Raw genomic sequence first — 23,336 nt, forward strand, 5'->3', positions numbered from 1 at the left:
CTAAACAATTGGAAACAAACTAATTGTAGAAAGCAATTGGATTACGATACGATAAAATGTATTACAGTCATAAACCAAAGAAAAAGCAATTGGATTTTTTTTGACTGGTTGCTGGGTTGATTATTCTGTCCAGAAACCCTGAAAAGGCCTCATGCTGCGCTGTACATATTGGGAAAATTGGGGGTTCTCCTAGAATCATCTCTGTCACTTGAGGCTCAGGTAGCCTCAGTGGCATGGAGTGCCTTCTACCAACTCCGGTTGGTGGCCCACCTATGCCCCTATCTGGACAGGAATAACCTGGCTTCAGTTGTCCATGATCTGGTAACCTCCAAGCTAGATTACTGCAATGCACTCTACGTCGGGCTGCCTTTGAAGACGGTTCGGAAACTGCAGCTTGTGCAAAATGCAGCAGTCAGATTGGTAACAGGGACCAGACAGTTCGAACATATAAAATATATAAAACCGATTCTGGCCCGCTTGCACTGGCTGCCTGTATGTTTCCAAGCCCGATTCAAGGTGCTGGTTTTTAACCTATATTATATTATTTATTTTTATTATCATTATTTTTACCCTGCCCTTTTTCCAAAACTGGAACTCACAGCGGCTTCCAGATAAAAGAACACATATAATTAAAAACATACAAAAGTCTAGATTAAAATAGAATTAATCTATTTACAGTATTAAAACCATTCATAGTTAAAATAATTCAAACTCAGTTAAAAATAACGCAATTAGACAATAGCAATGCAGCACCCTTCAAGCCCTGTAACCTATAACCTTACACAGCTTGGGACCACAATATTGGATGGAACATCTCTCCTGACATGAACCTACCCATACACTACCCTCAACATCAAAGGTCCTCCTCCGGGTGCCTACTCGGAGGGAAGCTGGCAACAAGGGAGAGGGCCTTCTCAGTGGTGGCCCCCAAATTATGATTTGTCTGACGAGGTGCGCCTGGCGCCAACCCTGTTATCTTTTTGGTGCCAGGTCGACTTTCCTCTTCTCCCAGGCAATTTTAACAGCATTTGAATAACATGCGTTTTTAACTTGCTTATTGGTTTTTATGGGTTTTAATGGTTTAAATTGTTTGTTTTTAATGTTCTTAATTGTTGTAAACCACCCAGAGAGCTTTGGCTATGGGGTGGTATATAAATGCAATAAACAAACAAACAAACAAACCAGACATTAGGCCTGAGTTACATTTTTGGTGTCCAGCCAGCTACCTATCTAGTATACACAACAGTATTTCTATTGCTCTAGGGCTGTTTTCATCCTTTGCCATCAAGAAAAAGAAAATAGCCATTACGATTGTGAGTATAGTCAGTGCTTTAAAAGAATAAAGGGTAGCCATTTTTTTCAGATCACTTTAAGTTATCTCTTTATCTCACCCTTTAGCAGTAAGCACCCAATCCTGCTCTCTACTCACTTTAATAACTACAGAATAAACAAGCCAGCAACACTTCTTACTGCAGGCAAACAAAAATGTTTATTGCTGGCTTGGTGATGAAAATGAAAAGCAGAGCAAAACAAAGTCCAAGGGGTGGAATCTAACTCTAGTCTCTAATACAAAGGTCTAATATTTAACTCTCTGCTAAGGGTCATATATTACTAAAAAAGCTGTTCCCCCCACCCCCAGTATCATTTAAGTAACTGTAGGCCAACTGTGATCATGAAACATCCACCCTCCCGCAGGGAAAAGTCTTGAGTGAGCAGACTTTTGGAGACTCTTCCAGATAAGCCTTTTGTTGTGTTGTGCACTTGCCCTTCCTTATTCACTCAATTTTTCAAAGGGTCCTATTCTTACATTGCTCCTGTTCTTAACACAAGCTATCCTGCTTTAAATGGAGGTTGCTATTGTCATGTCACAAATGAAAAAGACAATGTCACACACACAAAAAATCCTGAGGGGGCAGCACCCCATCCCCCCATTTACAGGCCTACCTGGTAATATCCTAGTTGGCGCTGGCATGATAGTTTACGGGCAACACGCGGAGCTTGCGCCATATTAATGAACGTGTGTCCAACCTGTTAGTTATTCTTGCTTGATAGCGAAAGTGGGCTATATCCGCTGAGGTGCATGTAGAAGTGCTCTGTTATTCGCCCAAGACTGTCCAATTCACAATCCTGCGCTGAGCTGGGAATTGTGCACCCACCCGAACGGGTGATTCGGGTAGATGAATTACAAGCAGATGTTTGAACAGCTGAAAGAAGCAACGGAACAGTCAACATTTTGAGGGGAATTTCTCAGGAAAAAGCACCTCACTGACCCTAATTATCACAACAGGTCGCTGAAGCATCGGAGAGGGGCTGCCACAAATACTTTGGAGCCCAGCTACGCGCTTCATTGACGTGACAAGAGTCTTTTTGAAAAAGTGTGTACGGCAGCTTCTTTTTTTCCTATGGGAAGGGGAAGGGTTATGATAAGGCCACGTGAACAGAAGGCGGAAGAAGGCAGCACATTCTCCTCCTCCTCTGCTTCGTAGTCCGGAGAGCGAAAATCACCCCACAAAGGAAGGGGGACATGGCGGGGATTAAAGGTATTGGACCGTTTTTCTCCCTCCGACGGACGGTCTTTCTCTTCTCTTCCTCCCGTCGCCCTTTCTCTGCCTTGTCCCGCCGTCGCTATGGCTACTGCATTCCCGCCCCTCTCCTCGAAAGTCCAGCGTCTCATCTTAGCCATCAACCGGTTGCCCTATAAATGTTTAGGCTTCATGGCTAGGGAGCCGAATCTGAAGTCCCTCCCTTCCGCCAATCTGTTGGAAAGCAAACGTTTGCGTTCTGTCTTTGCTAGTATCGGTGTCTTTCCCTACGCCTTTTCTGAGTTGCTCTGACGTACCCGGGGAAGTGCGGAAGCTCAAGGCTTCCAGGCGCCGAAGAGGGCAGGGCGCCTTTCTCTGTAGCAACTGCATAGAACAGGAACTTTTGCCAGGTCATATGCAGACGAGCAAACCGGATTTTGCTGAATATTCCTTTTCCTTGAAACCTATTAAAAGGTCAGGAGCGCTGGCCTCCTTTGTATTTGGTCACCTTCAACCCAAACCAGACTTTCTTTGGGATATGCCCCTGATTGCCGACCCTGGAAACCGCAGGAGGAGAGAGTGCTCTTAGACTCAGGTCCTGCTTGTGGGCTTTCCATAGGCATCTGGTTGGCCACTGTGAGAACAGGATGCTGGGCTAGATTGACCTGGTCCAGCAGGCTCGTCTTCTGTTCTTCTGTGTTCTGATTGGACCAAAAGCAAAATTATGTAGTTCTTATCAACTTTTTGACTTATACCTCTGTTTCTTGTCACCAAGAAAATAAGTGCACCGCAAAGAGAAGCTGCCTTCATCTCAATTGTCTCTGTCTCTCAGGGTATGTCTTAAGTGGTGAATGCAATGGGAGGGTCTGCCTGCCATCATGGAGGATGGAATAAAGGGGTTTGAATCCAAATGCTTCCTCCCCTGAACAAATACAAGATAGAAAAGCAAGCCTCTCTGTAGAAAAGGCGGAAGTATTCATATTTGAATTTTTCAGCCCTTCCCCCACCAGGTGCTTACTCCCAAGTAAAGTTGCATTGGAATGCAGCCTCGTTCATCCAGTTGCCCGGCAGAGCCTCTGTTCAGCAATTCAGAAAAGGTTAAATAGTATTTTTTACATATATTCTTCATAATGACTAGCAGGCATCTCCCCACCAAAGATCATGTACTTCATTTCCTCCCTAGGGATGGATGGATGTGTGTGTGGGTGTATGTATGTATACACACACACGCATACACATACACACACACACTATATATATTGAGTGCAATGGGGGATGGAACCTTCCCCCTCCCCTTAAGACCAGTAGGAAAGGAACAATCCACCCCATACTCACCAGCTTGGGAAAAGTTATTTGCTTACTATGTGGTATATTTTGGTGCTACATGTCTGCCTCCTGGCAGGGCTAAAATCCCTTATTCCTAATGCCAAATTAACAGAGGCAAGCTTAGAATTTAGTGCTGTAGTATGCACTCAGCACATATTTACAGGATCCATTTTCTTTATTACTATTTCTTATATGCAAAGCCCAATTATTGTTTTTACAAGGACTGGGGATAATTTCCTTTATTTAAAATTCGAAATGAAAAGATTGGTTTGTAGCTATCTTCTTGCATACAGCCAAATTTCAAACATCATATATTTTGCTATGTAAACCACTTTGGGAACTTTTTCTTAAAAAGCAGTATATAAATATTTTTACTCCTACTATTTTTGGCTGGACTCCATATACATTGTACGCTCAAAATAGTCTGAAGTTCAGGCAAACCTTGCTGCACACCAAGGTTCTGTTCTTTTTAGTGGTATATTAAATAGAAGATAGAATATATCATTTCTATTTACTTGCTGATCTTCAATTTACTGCTCAGCATAAGCATAAGCTTGAGTGTCTTCAGATACTTCAAATTTATGCAGGAGTATAGTCTGGTGTTGGAAAGCCCCCACTCTTTGGAACTCCCTCCCACAAGATCTCCGGCACGCCTCTTCCCTAAATGTGTTTCGGAAAGCCTTAAAGACCTGGCTCTTTCAGCAGGCCTTCGGGGTATCCGGGGAGAGTTAATTGTTATAACTGTAATGCCTCCTGCCCAGTTTTAATATTGTTGCTGCAGATATATTGTTTTATATTGTATTACTGTATTTTTCTATTGTATTTTAACAATTTTGTAAGTCGCCTAGAGTGGCCATTGGCCAGATAGGCGACGAAGAAATTAAATTTATTATTATTATTATTATTGCTTTGAAACTAATTAGATAAGATTATTGACTGAAGTGATCATACTGAAATCTTGATTTCTATCTGTTACAGGTTGTAGCATTCATTTCACATTTCTTAATTGTTGCTAAGACAATCTCTCAGTCACAATATTGCTTTTAATTGACTGATTGTGTATTTTTACTGTTTTTGTAAGCTGCCCTGAGGGCAGGTTATAAATCCAATAAATAATAAATATTCTAAAGTATTGGAAACTAGAGTGTAGGCATTTAAGGTTGAACATTTAAGTTAAAAAAAAAAGATTCCTCACATCCTCTCCCAGTTTTTGGTGATAATTTCTAGGCCCAAAACCAAAACAACTGGACAATGCAACCATTAATACGCTTAATTTGCATAATTAGCAAATTAGCCTGCCTGGATTTTTGGAAATGGAATATGGCAACCTTACCCAACACTCTCCTGAATACAGGCAGCACGGAGCTAATAAGCCCACCCATGTACCCCACCTACCTCTCGTATTGTGTGAATGACATGCATGCAGTGGGGGGCATTATCCCCTTAGGGAAACCCCCACCACCATCTTGGATGATGACAGGCATGTGCACATGGCATTCACACTGATGGGAGAGGTAGTGGGGCAGGTGGGGTTATTTATTTATTTATTTCATTTATTTATTATTTGATTTATATCCTGCCCTTCCTCCCAATAGGAGCCCAGGGTGGCAAACAAAAGCGCTAAAACACTTTAAAACATCATAAAAACAGACTTTAAAATATATTAAAGCAAAACATCTTTAAAAGAAAGAAAAAAGGCCTGCGCTGTCTGTATTGGCGGGGTGCCTGGGAGCTCCTTTTCTGCGATCCGCGGCAGGGTCAGTTTGCAGGACCTGATGCTGCTGCAGATCACAGATGGGAGCACCACCCTAAGGAGGGGCCCTTCAGGGGCTCCTTTGGTCCACAGGGGACCTTGGCCAGGGCCCAACCTGGCCACCCTCTGGCACCGGCCCTGGCAGCAACAAAATGATTTTTCCACCAAAATTTGTTGGCTGAAATGAGGAAAACTAGCCAGGAGTGGACTTTTATTTGAAATGACTGGGAGCTCAATTCAGTTCTGGTACTGGAAACAAATTCCTAGTTTTAGAATATGCTCAGGGTCTCCTTGTTCTTTAATTCCAACTGTATGTCTTTTGAACTTGGCACTGATTGGTAGATCTTGGGGGTCTTGGAAAAATAAAGTGAATCCAACAAGCCTGAATTAGGCCCACCTCTGAGATAGGACAACTTCCACATTAGGAGGCATTTCACTGCAATATTGGATTACTTTAAGCCCCTTTTGCACTATTTATTTAAAGAAGTATCATACCACTTTAAACAGTCATGTCTTCCCCCAAAGAATCCTGAGAACTGTAGTTTGTTAAGGGTACTAATAGTGGTTATAAGACTCCTATTCTCCTCACAGAGTTACAGTTCCCAGAGTTCCCTGGGAAGAGGGATTGATTGTAAATCACTGTGTGAACCTTCGCTCTGTGAGGGAAATAGGGGTCTCCTAATAACTCTCAGCACCCGTAACAAACTACAGTTTCCAGTATGCTTGGGGGGAAGCCATGACTGTTTAAAGTGTTATGACACTGCTTTAAATGTATAGTACAGATGGAGGCTATGTATTGTGAGTTGAGAATTTAACTACACAGAATTTATTACATGATAGTAATTCGAAAGTGATTGTACAAATTAATTTTAAAAAGATTAGTGATGTCATTTTTTTTATTTCTGCTTCTGTAGGCCTGGTTGGCTTATCATTCACTGGAGTCATTGGCCTGACGTTTCTTATGTTGGGGTGTGCCCTAGAACGTTACGGGTAAGAATGTATTAATTTTGAGATTTGTCAGTATTCCATTCGCTTGTTTGTTGCAAGCATGTTTATTTGGAATGAAATTTCTAAGCAAGCGGTTTAGGAATGCAACTTGCATGCTTTAATTTTTTTAGTTTGAATTGAGTCTACATTAGAAGGCTAAGGGAGAGATGAGTGGGATGAGCGACATCAGAGACTTCAATGGGGTTAGTGTATGGGAGAGCAGTCTGACGGTGGAGAAGGAAAATGAAGCTATGGTAGTTTGGCAAATCCTTGCTACGCAAGTAGGGGTTGAGGAAAAGAAATTGCCTTGTCACATGGAGACGATGCAGGGCAGTAGACTGGCAGAAGATTCAGAGATTACAATCTAAGCCATATGGGGATAGTAGATGAAACTGCAGAAAGCAAGGAGTGGAGAAAGAATGAAGAGTAAAATGCAGTTGGGATGCAAGACTGGGTACCTTGAAGTGGATCAAAGAACAAACGTTTAGGACCTTATTTACGTTTCAGTGAATTGCTGCCATGTACATAATTGAGTGTATGGTTCTGTGCTTATCTGTCATGATTTGAAAGGAAGATAATAGGCTGTGCATAAAGTTAATTTTAAACTGCCTTAACTTCTCTCTTCCTTTGTGTTTATCATTCTACAGAGTCTATTGGCCATTATTTGTCTTGATATTTTACTTTATAAGTCCTATTCCTCACTTCATTGCAAAAAGAATAAACGACGATACAGATGCTGCAAGTAGCGCCTGCAGGGAGTTGGCATATTTCTTCACAACTGGAATTGTCGTTTCTGCCTTTGGATTTCCTATCATTCTTGCACGTGTTGAAGTGGTAAGATTTTATTGCAAGAAAATAAACGTTGATTTGTCTATCTCTTTCAAAGTCCTGTTTTTCTGGTGTATGCTACATCACCATGCAAATAGACACTTGACAAATGGGTGATCTAATAATTTCTAGTTAACTTGTACACAATAGATCAGGCCTGGCACCAGCACCTGGCATAATGGGACACTGTCCACTTTAACGAAAAGAAAAGAAAAGTTTACATTTTTACAAATTGTTCATTGCTGTAAACAGAAGTACTGGATGAGGGTGCCACTGCTAACCTCTCAGTTGGGGGAATTGGACCCAGTAGCACTGAGAATAAAGAAGTTAGCTGCAGCTGCTTTACTCCAACACTTGCTGGAGGCACCAAAACAGAGTGACCCATAATTTAAATATATTTTTGTTTAACAAATGCTTTTCTACCCTTTGTCTTTTACCAAATCACATCTCTTACTTGCGTAAATTTGCTGCTCTAAGTTGAGGGAATGTGTCACATTTTAGCCCGAAGCGCATAAAACCAGTTGCTAAACTTATCAAATGCCCCCAAATTAACAAGTGTCTAAATATGAGGCTCCCTTTGAGCTTGAGACCCAGGCCAAATGCCCCCCCAGTTGGCTCTGCACTTCCCATTACAACTCAGGGTGAGACAACTGCTGCCAACACTGACTTCCTTAATCTCAGTACCTTTGGGCTTAGACCCTGATATATGCATTGGGGATAGGGCCCAGGGATTTTGGGAATAAGGGTGATTGCTGTGGCTGTAGCTGCCTCAGACATTGTTATAAAGAGAAGTGCTGAGTGTGAGCCACACACCACCATGGCTAACTTCCTTATTTGTGATGGCTCTGGGAGTGTGTGTGCATGCCCCCACTCCCATTCTCAATATCCCCATGTGTGCAGGTCATAGAATCATAGAATCATAGAGTTGGAAGGGGCCTTGTAGGCCATCGAGTCCAACCCCCTGCTCATAGCAGGAAATCCACAGCTAGAGCATCTCCCGCAGATAGCTGTCCAGCCTCTGCTTGAAGACATCCAGCGAAGGGGATCCCACCACCTCCCTAGGCAGTCGGTTCCATTGCCGAACTGCCCTTACTGTCAAGAAGTTCCTTCTAATGTCCAATCTGAATCTACGCTCCTGCAACTTAAAACCATTAGACCTAGTCCTACCCTTTGGGGCAGCAGTGAACAAATCTGTACCCTCCTCTATGTGACAGCCCTTCAGGTACTTAAAGAGTGCAATCATGTCACCCCTCAGCCTTCTCTTCACCAGACTGAACATGCCAAGTTCCTTCAACCTTTCCTCATAAGACTTGTTCTCCATACCGGCTATCATCCTCGTCGCCCTCTTCTGAACCCACTCTAACTTGTCTATATCTTTCTTAAGATGAGGCGCCCAGAACTGAACGCAGTATTCCAAATGAGGCCTGACTAATGCAGAATATAGTGGGACTATTACTTCCCTCAACCTGGAAACTATAGCTCTGTTTATGCAGCCCAAAACCGCGTTTGCCTTTTTTGCCGCAGCATCACACTGCTGGGTCATGTTCAACTTGCGATCCACTACAATTCCAAGGTCCTTCTCACACGCACTACTGCTAAGCCGGGTATTTCCCATCCTGTACCCATGCATTTTGTTTTTGTGGCCTAAATGCAGAATCCTGCATTTGTCTTTATTGAATGTCATTTTATTAATTTCAGCCCAATTTTCTAGTCTATCCAGGTCCCTTTGGATTTTATTCCTGTCTTCCATTGTGTTAGCTATCCCTCCCAGTTTCGTATCATCCGCAAACTTCATAAGGCTTCCCTCCACTCCATCATCTAAGTCATTGATAAAAATGTTGAAGAGTATCGGCCCCAGGACAGAACCCTGTGGCACTCCACTTGAGACCTCCTTCCAGTCCAAAGCAGAGCCACCGACGACCATTCTTCAAGTACGGTTTTCCAACCAGTTGTGAATCCACCTGAGAGTATTTCCATGTAGTCCGCATTTGACTAGTTTGCTAATCAAAAGGTCGTGGGGGACTTTGTCAAACGCCTTGCTGAAATCTAGATAGATGACATCTACAGCATTTCCACCATCTACTAAGCAAGTGACCCGATCAAAAAAAGAGATGAGATTAGTTTGACAGGATTTTTTCTTGACAAACCCATGCTGGCTCCTTCTAATCACAGCATTGTCATCTAGATAGTTGCCAATGGACTCTTTTATTATCCATTCTAATATCTTTCCCGGTATTGAAGTCAGACTGACCGGCCTGTAATTCCCCGGATCTTCTTTTTTACCCTTTTTAAAGAGCGGGACGACGTTTGCCCGTCTCCAATCCTCCGGCACCTCTCCCGTTCTCCATGATTTCTCAAAGATGATGGCAAGAGGTTCTGAGAGTACATCTGCAAGTTCCTTCAATACTCTGGGATGCAGTTCATCAGGCCCTGGAGATTTGAACTCATTTAGGTTAACTAGGTATTTCCTGACTATCTCCTTATCAATCTTGAACTGCAATCCCGACCCCTTCCTGAGATTGCTACCGATGCAAGGTTGCACACTGTTCCCTTTTTGGGAGAAAACGGAGGCAAAATAGGCGTTGAGCAGTTCTGCTTTTTCCTTGTTATCTGTTAACATTTTGCCATCCTCATTGAGCAGCAGTCCCACCGTTTCCTTGGTCTTTCTCTTGCTTGGATCATATCTGAAAAAACCCTTTTTGTTGTTCCTCGCTTCCCTCGCCAGCCTCAGCTCATTCTGGGTTTTAGCTTTCCTTACGCTATTCCTGCAAGCCCGAGCCACTCGTCGGTACTTGGTGATGCGTCCTTCCTTCCATTCTTTATACATGCTCTTTTTTACTTTTACCTCCTCCACCAGTCTTCCGTGTAGCCACATTGGCTTTTTCCGATGTCTTCCATTTTTCTTCCTCTTTGGAATTGTTTGCGATTGCGCTTTTTGTAATACGTTCTTCATGAACTCCCACACTTCTTGGGCTCCTTTTTTCTTTAGTCTATCTAGCCACGGGATCCTACCCATCATTTCCCTGAGCTTGCTAAAATCGGTTTTCCTGAAATCCAAGGTCCATGTTTGACTATATTCTTCTTTGGCTTTCCCCAGAATCCCGAATTCCAGCATTACGTGGTCACTTTCCCCCAAGGTACCGACCGCTTTAATTCCCGTGACCAATTCATCCGTGTTAGTTAAGATAAGGTCCAGGATTGCCGATCCCCTTGTTCCTTCTTCTACTTTTTGAAAGAGGAAATTATCAGCAAGGCCCATCAGGAATTTGTTGGAGGCTTTGTGCTTCACAGAGTTTGTCTCCCAGCAGATATCCGGGTAGTTGAAGTCCCCCATCACTACTACTTCTTGCCTCCTTGAGATTTCAGAGATTTGTTTGAGAAAGGCCTCGTCTACCACCTCTTCTTGGCCAGGGGGTCTGTAGTAGACACCTACTACCATGTCGGTTTCATTTGTTTCTCCATTTATTTTTACCCAAATGGTCTCTACCAGACCCCTTTGTTCGCTCTCTTGGATTTCCATAGAGGTGTATTTGTCTTTGACGTATAACACTACTCCCCCTCCTTTTCTGTTGCTTCTATTCTTTCTGTAGAGTTTATATCCTTGAATGGCTATATTCCAATCATGGGAGTCATCCCACCAAGTTTCTGTTATCCCTATGATGTCATATTTGCCTTGATGCACTAAGACTTCAAGCTCCCCTTGCTTGTTTCCCAAGCTCCGCGCGTTGGTATATAGACACCAGAAGTCTCTTTTGTCCCGATTGGATTCCTCCATTAATATACCGTGAGCTTTGCCGTGCATCCCTTTCTCTCTCACAGTGTCTGCTGTACCCTTCAAATCATTGCATTTACAACCCGCTGTCTTTGGATCGGTAGTTAAGCTATCATCTCCATCCCCCAGAGGCTTTAGTTTAAAGCCCTCTTGATGAGTTTTGCCATACTTCTGCCATACTTCTGCCAAAGAGATTCTTCCCAGTCCTCGTGAGGTGCAGCCCATCTCTTGCCAACCCTCTGCTCCTGACTTCACCACCAAGATCTGAAGACAGCTTCTAAGTGCATTTAGCGAAACCCCATTCAGAAGGTTGGGGATAGCACATGTTTTGCCTTGGGACTTCAAGCTGTGGGAAGCCACAAGAAGGGTCTGAGTGAGTGGGGGTTGGACTTGATGGCCTTTCAACTGTACGGTTCTATGAAAGAACACTCTCCCCTCCTGCAGTTTCCAGCAACTGGTATTCAGAAGCATACTGCCTCCAACCATGGGGCCAAAGCATAGCCATTGTGGCTAGTAGCCATTGTTGGCCTTATCCTCCATGTATTTGTGTAATCCTTTTTTTTAAAGCCATCCAAGTTGCTGGCCATCACTGCCTCCTGTGGAAGCAAATTCCATAATTTAACCATGTGAAGTGTGAAGAAGCACCTTCTTCTTTCTGTTGAAGCATTTCAGCTTCATTGGATGTCCACAAGTTCTAGTGTTATGAGAGAGAGAGAGAGAGAGAGAGAGAGAACTTTTTCTCTAACTTCTTTCTCCATGCCATGTATAATTTCATACGCTTCTTTATGTCACCCCCAAATGTTGCAACCTTTCCTCATAGGGGAGTTGTTTCATCTTCTTAATAATTTTGGTTGCCTTTTCTAGTGATCTTCTTGTAATGTGTGAATTCTTTATCATTGTCTTTTTTTATAAAAAAATTTCAAAATAAGATTTTTCAGATGAATACCCCCCCCCAATAATCTCTGCACTAAATGTTATCTAACTGCAATCCAGAAGGGTTGAAATGCACAGCTGGCAATAATGGGTATAGTTAACACTCACTTTCTGGATTGCATTACTTGACTTTGATGAAGAGAGCTCCTTTACATGCACATATGTGTTTGCATGTGCATGGTAAGACATAATACTGCTTTTAATTATCTGCCCTGCCAATTTTCTAAATCCAGTGAGAGTAGGAGGGCAGAAGGAACTACTATGTGCTTAGATGACTGATAACAACAATTACTATTGTAAGAATATGAACTCTAACATGCGTTAATGTTTGGCTCCTCTGAATTATTTCTCAGTGCTTGTATTAGATAGTGCAGATGTTGTCTTTGCTGTATTCAGGTCTGTTGCTTTGTCACCTCAGCCAGCAGCAGTAACTGACTGCAGCATCAATTGACTAGAATTGCTGCCCTAGCAAGTGACTGTGTTTTCTCTCCTCCTCATGGTGGTTGCCGGTGGCGAGAGGGGATGGGATAAGTGCAACAGCACTGGGTAGGAGAATGCCTGATGATGTAGCATTCCCTTTTCTCACAGACATGATGGCTGTCTTGCTTCTTATATCCACTGAGAAATCCTCTTTAAGTCTAGTCTCCTGCTTGCTCTACTTAAAACTTCCTTTCTACTCATGATGTTTTTTTCACCCTATTTACATTTCTCCCTTGATTATAGTTCTGTTTGTTTTTTCACTTTGAGAACACAATAGGGTGGGTTAAATGAAATATACTTTTATGTTGCTGGTGAGCTTGAGTTTTGCCTTAACAATTAAGCCATTGTATTTTGTTACCAGAACAGGACCACATAAAATAAATATTTATGTATTTCTCATATTTCTGTATTACCAATATTATTTCTGATTCCCTTACTCCAAAGCCTTAGTAGAGATTCATGAAATTTGTTGTCTCTAAAATTCTCCTTTCCAAGATTTTGATTCATTTATGTTCCAGTAGTAGCACTTTACATCTTTCTTCTGCTGTTTAGCCTATTTCTCTTTGTGAAGAATATGAAACAAGAATAAATAATACAGTCCTACCACTAGAGAGAGCTCTAATTCCTTCTCGTATGAACAGATGTTTTGCGAAAGGCTGGAGATGTAAAATCTGTAAATACATCATGGGGGAAAACATTTCTATAGGTTTTTGTTTTTTAGTGAAATACATAAAATCTGTACAATTCTTATAAAAATGAAATATTACTCATAGAACCTAAAACGAATAATGGATAAGCTAATACAATTCTATGTGATAATTTATATGTCTTATATATGAAATGTAAAAGTATGAATGTCATGCAGCTTGACTTTAAGCTTGTTTACTTGGCTTTGTCCCACTGAATTAACTGAGATGTGCAGGGCAGTCCTTTGAAATAAGCTGCCCTAAGTTCAGTGGGACTTACTCTGCAGTAAAGGTGTTTAGATTTCAGCATTACCCCCAAGCAGATCTGCATAGGTTTGCAGCCTCAGTTGCATTGAAACAATGGCTGCATTTATACAAAGGGTATATTGTGTTCATTTTTATACAACCACAAGTGTGGCTGCTGTATACTATAGCCAGCATGGATTTTTCGCATTCTGCAATGTTAAATTGAAACCCCCCCCATGACATTCTGCTACTTCCCATAAGCTCCTTTCAAAACAAAACCTTAGAAAACCTATAGTCCTGAACTCAGAAGCATTTGAAGTGTCCGGCAGGGATTCCTGCGCAGCCATGGATGGCACAATCAGGGAGTTGCTTCCCAACTGCTCTGGCGTTGGACTCGCAGGAGGGACAGGAACTGCATCCTTGGAAGTGCTGGGCATGGGAGTTTCCCTTTCCGCACATGCACAATTCTGTCCCACATGGTTACCCCATGAAAACTACAGAAAAGAACTGTATCCTGGTATACCACCCCAAATTTTGTCAATTTACTCCAGTGATTTTCTGGGTTAATGGCTTTTTTCTGGAAGCAATTAATATGAAAATGAGCCCTAAGCATCCACTATATTCTGCTAGATTTCCGGAAGTGGCTTTTATGTTGTGTAAAAGATAACTAAAATGCAGAAATTATCAGGTAAAGCAATTTCGGGAAAATGGAATAAACTGCTGTCTAAATGCAGCCAATATTTCCAAATATTGCCAAAGTAAGAAATGGCGTTGCAAGTTACTGCTGTGCAGGATATTTAGGTATATCTTAGTTTTTACTAATTGGGAAAATATTAATAAATAAAAGGAAAGAATCAACTTTGTGCTAAGAACAGGCTTATAACTGAAACAAAGAATAAACCCATATATTAACACCTTCATTTTGTTTACTGCAATCACTATACAGTTTATAGCTTTTTGAGGTGCTTCTATAAAAACATTACTACCAGTAGGAGTAATACCATTCTAAAAAAAATTAAAACTTTGAATATTTAGAAAGCTCAGAAAATAAACACATATAATATAATAATTAAGAAGTAGCAATAAATCTATATACTGAGCTAAAGAATGTTACTATCAAGTTTGTATCATTAGCACTTCATCATTCACTGTAATGCTGCAGTCCTATGTGCATTTTCCTGGGACTCATCCTCATTGAACTCACTGGGATGTGCTTCTCAATAAAGAAGCAGAAGATCAGACTACAAGTGCAACCGTAGACAGAACTAGCTATCTTGACCTCATATTTAGCACATATAGAGCGCAAGTGGCGAAAGATGTGCTGTGAGGCTGATCGGGCACGAGTAAAACATCATAATTGTGCCTACTGTGTGGTGGTGAGGGCGGTGAAGAAGGCCCACTCCTCTGCCTCCATCGCATCCTCAAGTAGCCGTCCAGTAGAGCTTTTCTGTATTGTCAGGAGTCTGTTGACATCAACTCCAGGAAATGGAGTTTTAGACCCTTTGGAGGCCCACTATGAATTGTCTGCAAGGCACTTTGAGGGTAAAGTTGCTCGCCTCCGTAGCAGTCTTAATGCCCCATCCACATCTAATGTAGTCCCCAGTGAGGTGTCCAGTACAACATCTACTGCAACTTCTTGGAAACGGTTTCAGTTGATGTGGCCTGATGACGTAGACAAGGTGCTTGCAATAATGCTGCCAGCAACGTGTCTTCGGGACCCTTGCCCTTCTTGGCTTATTAAAGCTTGCCCAGGGGGTTTGACCAAGTGGATCCAGGGTGTGGTCAATGCATCATTGTGGGAGGGAGTGGTTCCAGGCGCCTTGAAAGAGGTGGTGATCCGAGCACTCCTAAAAAACCCACCCTGGACCCATTGGTTTGTGACAACTACCAACGGGTCGCAAATATCTCCTTTTAAGGGATGGTGATTGAGAGGGTTGTGGCGCAGCAATTGCAGGTACTCTTGGATGCAACAGATTATCTTGACCCATCCCAGTCTGGGTTCAGTCCTGGTTATGGGACTGAATTGGCCTTGGTCGCCCTGATAGATGACCTTTATCGGAAGAAGGACAGGGGGAGTGCGACCCTGTTATTCTTACTTGATCTCTCAGCGGCTTTTGATACCTTTGACCATGGTATCCTTCTGGGCCAACTTGTTGAGATGGGTATTGGAGGCTCTGTTTTACTGTGGTTCCGATCCTGTCTCCAAGGTCGTTCTCAGATAATAGCATTGGGTAACTGTCTTTCAGCCCCCTAGCAGTTGTGCTGTGGGGTGCTGCAGGGTACCATCTTGTCCCCCATGCTGTTTAACATCTATATGAAGCCCTTGGGAGCAGTCATCAGGAGCTTTGGGGTGAGGTGTCAGCAGTATGCTGATGATACCCAGCTCTATTTCTCCGTAACATCTGAATCAGGAGCGGCCGTGTGAGCCCTGGACCACTGCCTGGACTCGGTGGTGGGCTGGATGAGGGCCAATAAACTGAGTCTGAATCCTAGCAAGACAGAGGCACTGTGGGTTGGTGGTTCCCGAGTTTGGATAATTGGTCAGTTGCCTGCTTTGGATAGGGTCGTACTCCCTCTGAAAGAGCTGGTCCGTAGTCTGGGGGTGCTCCTGGATTCATCTTTGTCGCTAGAGGCCCAGGTGACCTCAGTAGCTAGGAGTGCCTTTCACCAGCTTTGGCTGGTAAGACAGCTGCAGCCGTTTCTGGACCGGGATAGCCTGATCACTGTTGTCCACACACTGGTAACCTCCAGGCTGGATTACTGTAATGCTCTCTATGTGGGGCTGCCCTTGAGGTTGGTCTGGAAGCTGCAGCTGGTGCAAAATGCGGCGACGAGACTGCTCGCTGGGGCAGGGTATCGCCAACATGTCACTCTGCTGCTTAAAGAATTGCACTGGCTGCCCATTTGCTACCGGGCCAAGTTCAAGGTTCTAGTTTTGGCATACAATGCCCTATACAGCTTGGGACAAGGATACCCGAAAGACCATCTTATCCCTTATATACCCAGTCGATCACTTTGCTCTGCAGGTGAGGGCCTCCTGCAGATACCATCTTATCAGGAGGTCCATTCCGCACAACATAGGAAACAGACCTTTAGTGTGGCGGCACCTACATTATGGAATTCCCTCCCCTTAAATATTAGGCAGGCGCCATCTGTGTTATCTTTTTGGCGCCTATTGAAGACTTTCCTCTTTCAACAAGCCTTTTAAGTTGAGACCTATCCCAGTCTGCATCTGTGTTGGAATTACTTTTTAATATGTTCTTAAACTTTCTTTTAAAAAATGTTTTTAATCTTAGAAGATGTTTTGATAGCTTTTTTTAAGTAAAGTTTTTGAAGATGTTTTGTTTTAATGTGTTTTAAAGTTTGTTTTTATGATGTTTGAATGTTTTTACTGCTTTTGTTTGCCGCCCTGGGCTCCTGCTGGGAGGGAGGGCAGGATATAAATCAAATAATAATAATAATAAGAAGAATATTTACATTATTTATCTAATCCTGCTCCATCCCAGGAGATAAATGGCTGTTATTTAGTTTACTTTATTTTATTTTACTATTACATTTATATTCCACTTTTCTTCTAAGGAGCTCAAAGTGGCTTATTTTCCTCACAGCAACCCTTTTCAGGTAGGTTAGGCTGAAAGACTGTGACTGGCTCAAGTTCACCCAGCAAGCTTCATGGCTGAATCGGGATTTCCCAGGTCCTAGTCCAGCCCTCTAAGCATTATCACACTGTAATGTGGTGATACCAGTCTAACCAACTGGTTTGTGGGAATGGGATTAAATCATAAGTGCTTTCCTACTATACCTTAATTCAATATGTCTGGCTTTTACAGTTTTCTGTGTCCCTCACACTTAGAAACATTAGTTTAATAAAACTTGAAAATATTGAAGTGAAGCATAAAACAAGGAGAGTGCACACACAGCTTGTTCCTGGCTCAAAATGCCACAGTCGGAAGGGGAGAATTATGTTTGAACCAAACCAATGTATCATTGACCATGCTAGCATAATCTGTTTGTTTTTGTAACAACAACTGGTGTATGAAAGATTTAGAACTTCTGATTCTGAACTTTCACTTGGACTCTCATGGACTTTAGAAAATGGACTGCTTTATGAAACATGCTTCTCAATGCCCCATGTCTGCTTTTTCTTTAATAGCATGTATGTTTTCAAACAGCATCAGCTTGTTTCACTTGATGCACAAGGTGAGAAATCTGAGGCAAGTGAGAAGCAACAGAGATTAGTAGCTGTGTTGTGCAAAGGCCTTTCTACCTTCCTTTGATGTTACAGAGCCACGATGTTCCCAGGTTGACCAAATATGTTGTGTCAACTTCCAACATTTGAAAGTAGCTTTCCAGTTCCAGGTCCTCAGAGTGTTGCTGGTTCAGGCTGTAATCCTAGGCCCACTTATCTGGGAGGAAGCGCTATTGAACTTGTAGGACTTACTTTTGAGTAGACATATGTAGGGTTGCAGTGCTAGTAATCCAGAGCAGTACAATGGAATAATCCCTTAACATTTTTATTTTTTGGCTCTAAGGGATTTAAACAACATAAATTCTATGTAAAATACTATTTTGAGAGTTTTTTTTTAAAGCATTTCACTCATCTAAAAAGATAAAATATCTCATATTTATATTTTCAGCTTTCCCCACATTTCAGTCCATTCTGGGTGGGAGAGAGAAACCTTGGGTTGTATTCAACATAGCGCTAAGTAGATTGTTCTGACAGTGCAAGGATTTTTCATTGTGCGATGGGATGATCTCTCCCCCCCTGCTCCCCCCCCCCAAAAGAAAAAATCTGTCCTGGGCAACCTTCCAGAGCAGATTTGGGGATGGCACAGGGCATGCAGGGGGGAGAAAAGGGGGTGAACTAGTTGCAGTAGCACTAGTCCTTGTGCTAGTGGAAAGAGTTAGTTAAATACCATGCCTTATATGTGTGTGGAGGTGGTGGTTCCAGGTCTTCATATCTCTACTGATAGCTGGAGACTTAATTTGTTGTTGTGAGAAGACCAGGGCTGACTGCCATAAATTATTCTAAATGATTATTCCCTTCCATTGTTGATGAGTTTGAAAAATTCTCAAAGAACATCTTACAAGCTTTTCATTAATTGCTCTCTTGAGCAATTTTACTATGTTTATCAAGTATTTGTATGTCACTGCATTTTAGCAAAATATTTAATGAGTTCTGTAATGACTACTAGCTATGTAATGATTTTGAATGCGTTAGTTTGCTTGGTACTCAAAATTTACTATTTCATCTTAAGCGCTTTTAGCATCCTGATGTTGTATTTCTTTGTACCTCTCTAATGCTCAAAATAACATGCATGTTCTATCAGTGGATAGATGGTTAATCTTTTTTTCTTTCTTTTTAATTTTGTATTTCAGATCAAGTGGGGAGCTTGTTGCCTTGTGCTGGCTGGCAATGCAGTAATTTTCCTTACAGTTTTAGGGTTTTTTGTTCTCTTTGGAAGAGGAGATGATTTTACCTGGGAGCAGTGGTAGACATCACTATAATATGGATCTGCACTTTATAGCTTACAAATAGCTTAATATTGTTCTTGTATATGTATATATAACCTACATATTTGCAAATTGGGACTATCTTGCAAGTTGGATGGAGTTGTAGTGGTTTGAAGTTACTTTTCAGCACTTAACATTTGTTCCTTTTTTTTTTAACTGAGGTGTAGAAAAAAGTTATTGAGGGCACACAAAATACAAAAAGTTTCATTTTGCCAAAGTGCTGAAATAATTGCCTGTAGTAAGCTTTTCTTCATGAAAATAACACAAAGACATTTTAATAATGATGTTTGTAAAGTACCCAGAATACTGGACTCTTAAATTACTCAGTGTTTATAGTACTTCAAAATACAGTGTTTAAAAAAGTTCGTTGTGGGATGCCTAGATTTAGAAAAAACCTGTTCTTGACCCTCTGCATGATTGAGAAAATGGGACATAATCCTGCAAATGTCTCTCACACATTGACAGTTTTATACTATTTTGCCTAAAGTTTGGGAGAATTCATTTTAAAAGTGGTTTAAGATATGATAAAATTGGAGGTAAAAAGATTAAAGCTGCAATCCTATGCACATTTGCCTGGCAGTACACCAAACATCAGTTTACTCAATTGAAGACAGTGGGATTTACCTCTGATAGACACGTGCTGTAAAGTTGCCTTATAAATTATGCTGCACTGGAAAGGAATAGAAATTTAGCTTTGATCTCTTTTCTAATATTTTGAAAGCCTGTCTTTCACTTTCACTCTCAATACCACACTGGTGCCCTTTCAATCTGATATTTTACTAGGATTAATTGTAATGGTAACTGATAATGTTAACTTTCTAGCATAGGGATGGGCAATCTATAGCCTCTGGTCTTATTTCATGTCTCATGACAAGAGACACAAGAAGAGGGCCCTCCAAAACTGGGGGGAAATGTTTTGCTACCTCTGTTCTAGCAGGTATCAAACCATTGCTTTTCTATTTAAAATGGACACACACATTCTTTTATAGCTGAAATAAACTGATGAAACTTTTTATTTTTCAGTTGTGGTAGCCTATGGCTCTTAGCAATAAAGATTCATTTCATATTTTTTAAGGTATAAACTCAAATTACTCCTGTGTGAAAATGACTTACTACTAGGGCTGTAACAATTACCATGAGCCTGATATTGATATGCTCCAAGCTTGTCATCCTGACAGTGTTGGTGACCATTCATTTACTTTGCTGCCCTGGGCTTCTTCAGGAGGAAGGGCAGGACATAAATTCAGTAACTAACTAACTAAATAAATACTTTAGTGATTCTCATTGTATGGAAAAAACAGCAGAGTCTTGTGGCACCATAAAAATTTAACAAATTACTTGCCAGTAAACACTCTAAGGTGCCCTTACTCTAAAATTACTATGGATTCTAGAATGCATGAAAACAATGCTACATGTATTTCATTTGGAAAAACAGTTGCTTTGTGTTCCTTCTTGACTAGCCTTTTCTGTGTTTCATATACAACATATATGAACTTTTGTAACCTTTGTAATCTATGTCATTTGCAGAACTGAAATTGTGCAGTATTGGAATACGTTTGGGAATGGTAACATTTTTTAAGCTTAATAAAATTATACTTTTTGTGCTATGTATTCTGAATTATTCTGTCCCTTTTCATTTTACAGCAAATTAAAAGTGAGGATTGCACTAACCTTATATATGGTAAACTTGTTTAAAGCACAGTAGATCAAAAGCCAGAATAATTGCTTTATGAATGTGGACAGCAATTGTTGCCTAGTAAACGATACAAGCTTAAATTTTAAGTATTTGTTGTTCCCTTTATATAATCTTTGGCACTTATCAACTCTGACAAGAGAAACCTGAGAACTGTTCATTTAACACAACAGAGGTTCTAGTTAGACTCAACAAGAAGTTTTGTTCTAAGATGAAGTGAAGGTGTAACTTAAGGTTTCTTTGTTTCCTCCAGGTTAAGAAGTTACCAAATAGGCATTATCTTTTTTTAATGTACATAGTTTCTTTCATCACTTAATACAGTCATGTGGGCTTACAAAATAAGTTGCTCCTTATAGCATTTCCAAATGATAGTGATTCTAAAAAATTCCTGTCTCACTGGTTTGCCTAAATCTGCACTGCTTCTGGGTTTGATCCAGTGATGTCCTTCCATTCACAGAAGGGATCTTTCTGTAAATTCATTCTGTGGAGGTTCCTGCCAACAGAAAGTGTGGGAACACATGCATGATTTTTGCTGATTTTTCTCTCACCCTGCATCAACTCCCCTGCTGTTCCAGAGGGTCCCCCAACCAGTGGTGGACAGAGCCAGAGGCAAAAGTGGATGGAGCAATAGATGTGACTCTGACCTCTGTACAGTAAGTAGGCTACATTCCAGCCACTCACAGTCAGAAATTTCTATACGTCCACCCTGCAAACACATCTCGCCATGCAAGAGCATTACCACAGTTGAAGGATTTAGGAGCTAAGCAAAGCACTCCAGGAGGTTGCAGAACAGGAACAGGTGCAGTCTAGGGAGAATCCTGATGGCCAAATAGGCTTGGTGGGTCATGTTTGACCCTAACCCTGACGTTCTCTACTGTGCTAGGCCATAAATTCCTACTATAAGCAGCTTTGATTCTCTTCTGATATTGGTAAGTAGAATTCTGCTTTCAGATCTTACTGTTTCCCCATTACTTCTCTGTTTCCTAGGGCCAGTAGCAGTGGGGAGGTTGACACAGTGCAAATGCATCAGCAGAGCCAATCCAGCACACTTGCTGGTGCATTTTCACCATGCCAATCACCACACTGTCCCTCCCGCTTTTCCCCCAGTAACCAACATTGACTCAGTTGTTGGAAGGACTGGTGAGTTTCACCTTCCCACCACACAATCCACTGCTGCTTAAGACTGATTCACACTTGCATTTATATCATTCAGTAAACCATCACTCAATAGCTTACCACTTGGCTGGGTCACAGTTGAATGTTCTCAACTCCTTTCATAGAAAAGTATTTTGTTTGAGTATTGTGTTTGCATAAGTAGTAATGTCAAAGTTCTCTGTTTGGTATTTAATCTGTGATGGTTTCGTTCATGCAAGTCAACAAGCAATGAGATGAACAAATGTGGGACTCCTTAATAAACTCCGTGTTAGCATTGTCTATGTGTTACTGTAATTAATCATCAATGTGCTATTAAATACCTTTTTAAAAAAAACCTTGTTTGTAGGAAGATTGTTTAAATGGTGCAAGTGTTTCCTGAAATGAACAGGATGAGAAGATTAATATTACAGGGTATGTTGAAAATGTTATAATGTAGGTACTGTATGGCTGTCGATTCAGGCAATATTTGTGCAGTGCATTATTCTGCTGCACACTGATACATATACAAGTATGTGCACATTGAATAGAATCTTTACAACCTTAAACCAAAATGAAGATTGTGTTATTTCATCTTAACCACAGCACTTATGTAAGAGCATTCTGAAAAACCTAGTTTCCCATTTAAAGGGTACATATTTTAATGCCCATCTCTTGATGCAAAAATCCATTTTTATCTTGCTCATTAGCTAGGTAAGATCTACTTAGAATGATACTGGTTAAATTATTTCTATTGAATACATTAAAACATTCAGTAATTGGAATTATGTGAACATATGGCATTGATCATAGTTTAGAACCTACATATACTAGGTCCTTGTGCCGCAAAAAGTCCTAGAGTAGTGGAGGGTTCCAGTCTATCAAGCTCTTCTCTTACTGCTGTGTTGCCAATGACAGCCAGTACAATTTCCCTTCATATGACTCAGCTACTAATTCTCCATACCCTGTACACATAACATTTGCACACTCTCAGAAGGTTTACTCCTTTCTGGTAAGGGAATGTTCTCTATTCCAGAAAACTGCAACCTCATAGAATGTCATAGATACATCATTTCAGGACATGGTAACAGCATTGGAGAGGGCACACATCAGTTGAGCTGAATGTCTTATTTTAAAATGTCCTTTGTGACATAAATGCTAGAGAGCAAGAAAAGTAACTTGACTTAAACCTTGGATATGCATTTCCTGTCTGAGAGGAAGGAGAATCAGCAGTTGTTAAGACTATTTCCAGGTGGTGTAGAGCAAAAGGAGACAGAAATATCACAAGATACACTAAATATTTTCCCTGTAAAATGTCATGGTCATGCAGAAATTGATTATTGCAAAGCTTCAAAAATGTTTGAGTAACAATTACTTAAAGATCTAAATAGTCTGGAACATTCAGTTGTAGATTGTGATTGTACTAATGCAGACTTTGCCAACCTAGTGCCCTCCAGATGGTTTG

At 41.2% G+C, this 23,336-nt stretch overlaps 1 protein-coding gene and 1 long non-coding RNA gene across 3 annotated transcripts in view; one reads left to right on the plus strand and one right to left on the minus strand.

Moving 5' to 3' along the window:
* LOC133387789 (uncharacterized) overlaps positions 1–3,144 on the minus strand; it is a 34,976-nt gene extending 31,832 nt beyond the window's left edge. The window contains exons 1-2 of one of the 2 annotated variants that reach the window (XR_009763569.1): positions 2,840–3,144; positions 1,945–2,204 (exon numbers count right to left, since the gene is read on the minus strand). This is a non-coding gene — a long non-coding RNA (uncharacterized LOC133387789). Of the gene's footprint in view, positions 1–1,944 lie in introns of both variants that reach the window. The other variant, XR_009763568.1, reaches the window with a different exon arrangement.
* Positions 2,310–20,658, plus strand: LEPROT (leptin receptor overlapping transcript). Its single transcript, XM_061633349.1, has 4 exons — positions 2,310–2,540; positions 6,516–6,591; positions 7,236–7,422; positions 18,913–20,658. The coding sequence occupies exons 1-4, from the start codon at positions 2,525–2,527 to the stop codon at positions 19,027–19,029; spliced, it is 396 nt and encodes a 131-aa protein (XP_061489333.1). The 5' UTR covers positions 2,310–2,524; the 3' UTR covers positions 19,030–20,658.
* The last annotated feature ends 2,678 nt before the right edge of the window (positions 20,659–23,336 follow it).

The sequence above is a fragment of the Rhineura floridana genome, chromosome 6 (assembly GCF_030035675.1).
Source record: "Rhineura floridana isolate rRhiFlo1 chromosome 6, rRhiFlo1.hap2, whole genome shotgun sequence".
Taxonomy (NCBI): Eukaryota; Metazoa; Chordata; class Lepidosauria; order Squamata; family Rhineuridae; genus Rhineura; species Rhineura floridana.

What these genes read in the sequence shown, in the direction of transcription:
- LEPROT (XM_061633349.1), top strand. An exon ending in TGTGCCCTAGAACGTTACGG is followed by an intron (nt 6,592 to 7,235) that starts GTAAGAATGTAT and finishes ATCATTCTACAG; the next exon opens with AGTCTATTGGCCATTATTTG. An exon ending in TTCTTGCACGTGTTGAAGTG is followed by an intron (nt 7,423 to 18,912) that starts GTAAGATTTTAT and finishes TTTGTATTTCAG; the next exon opens with ATCAAGTGGGGAGCTTGTTG.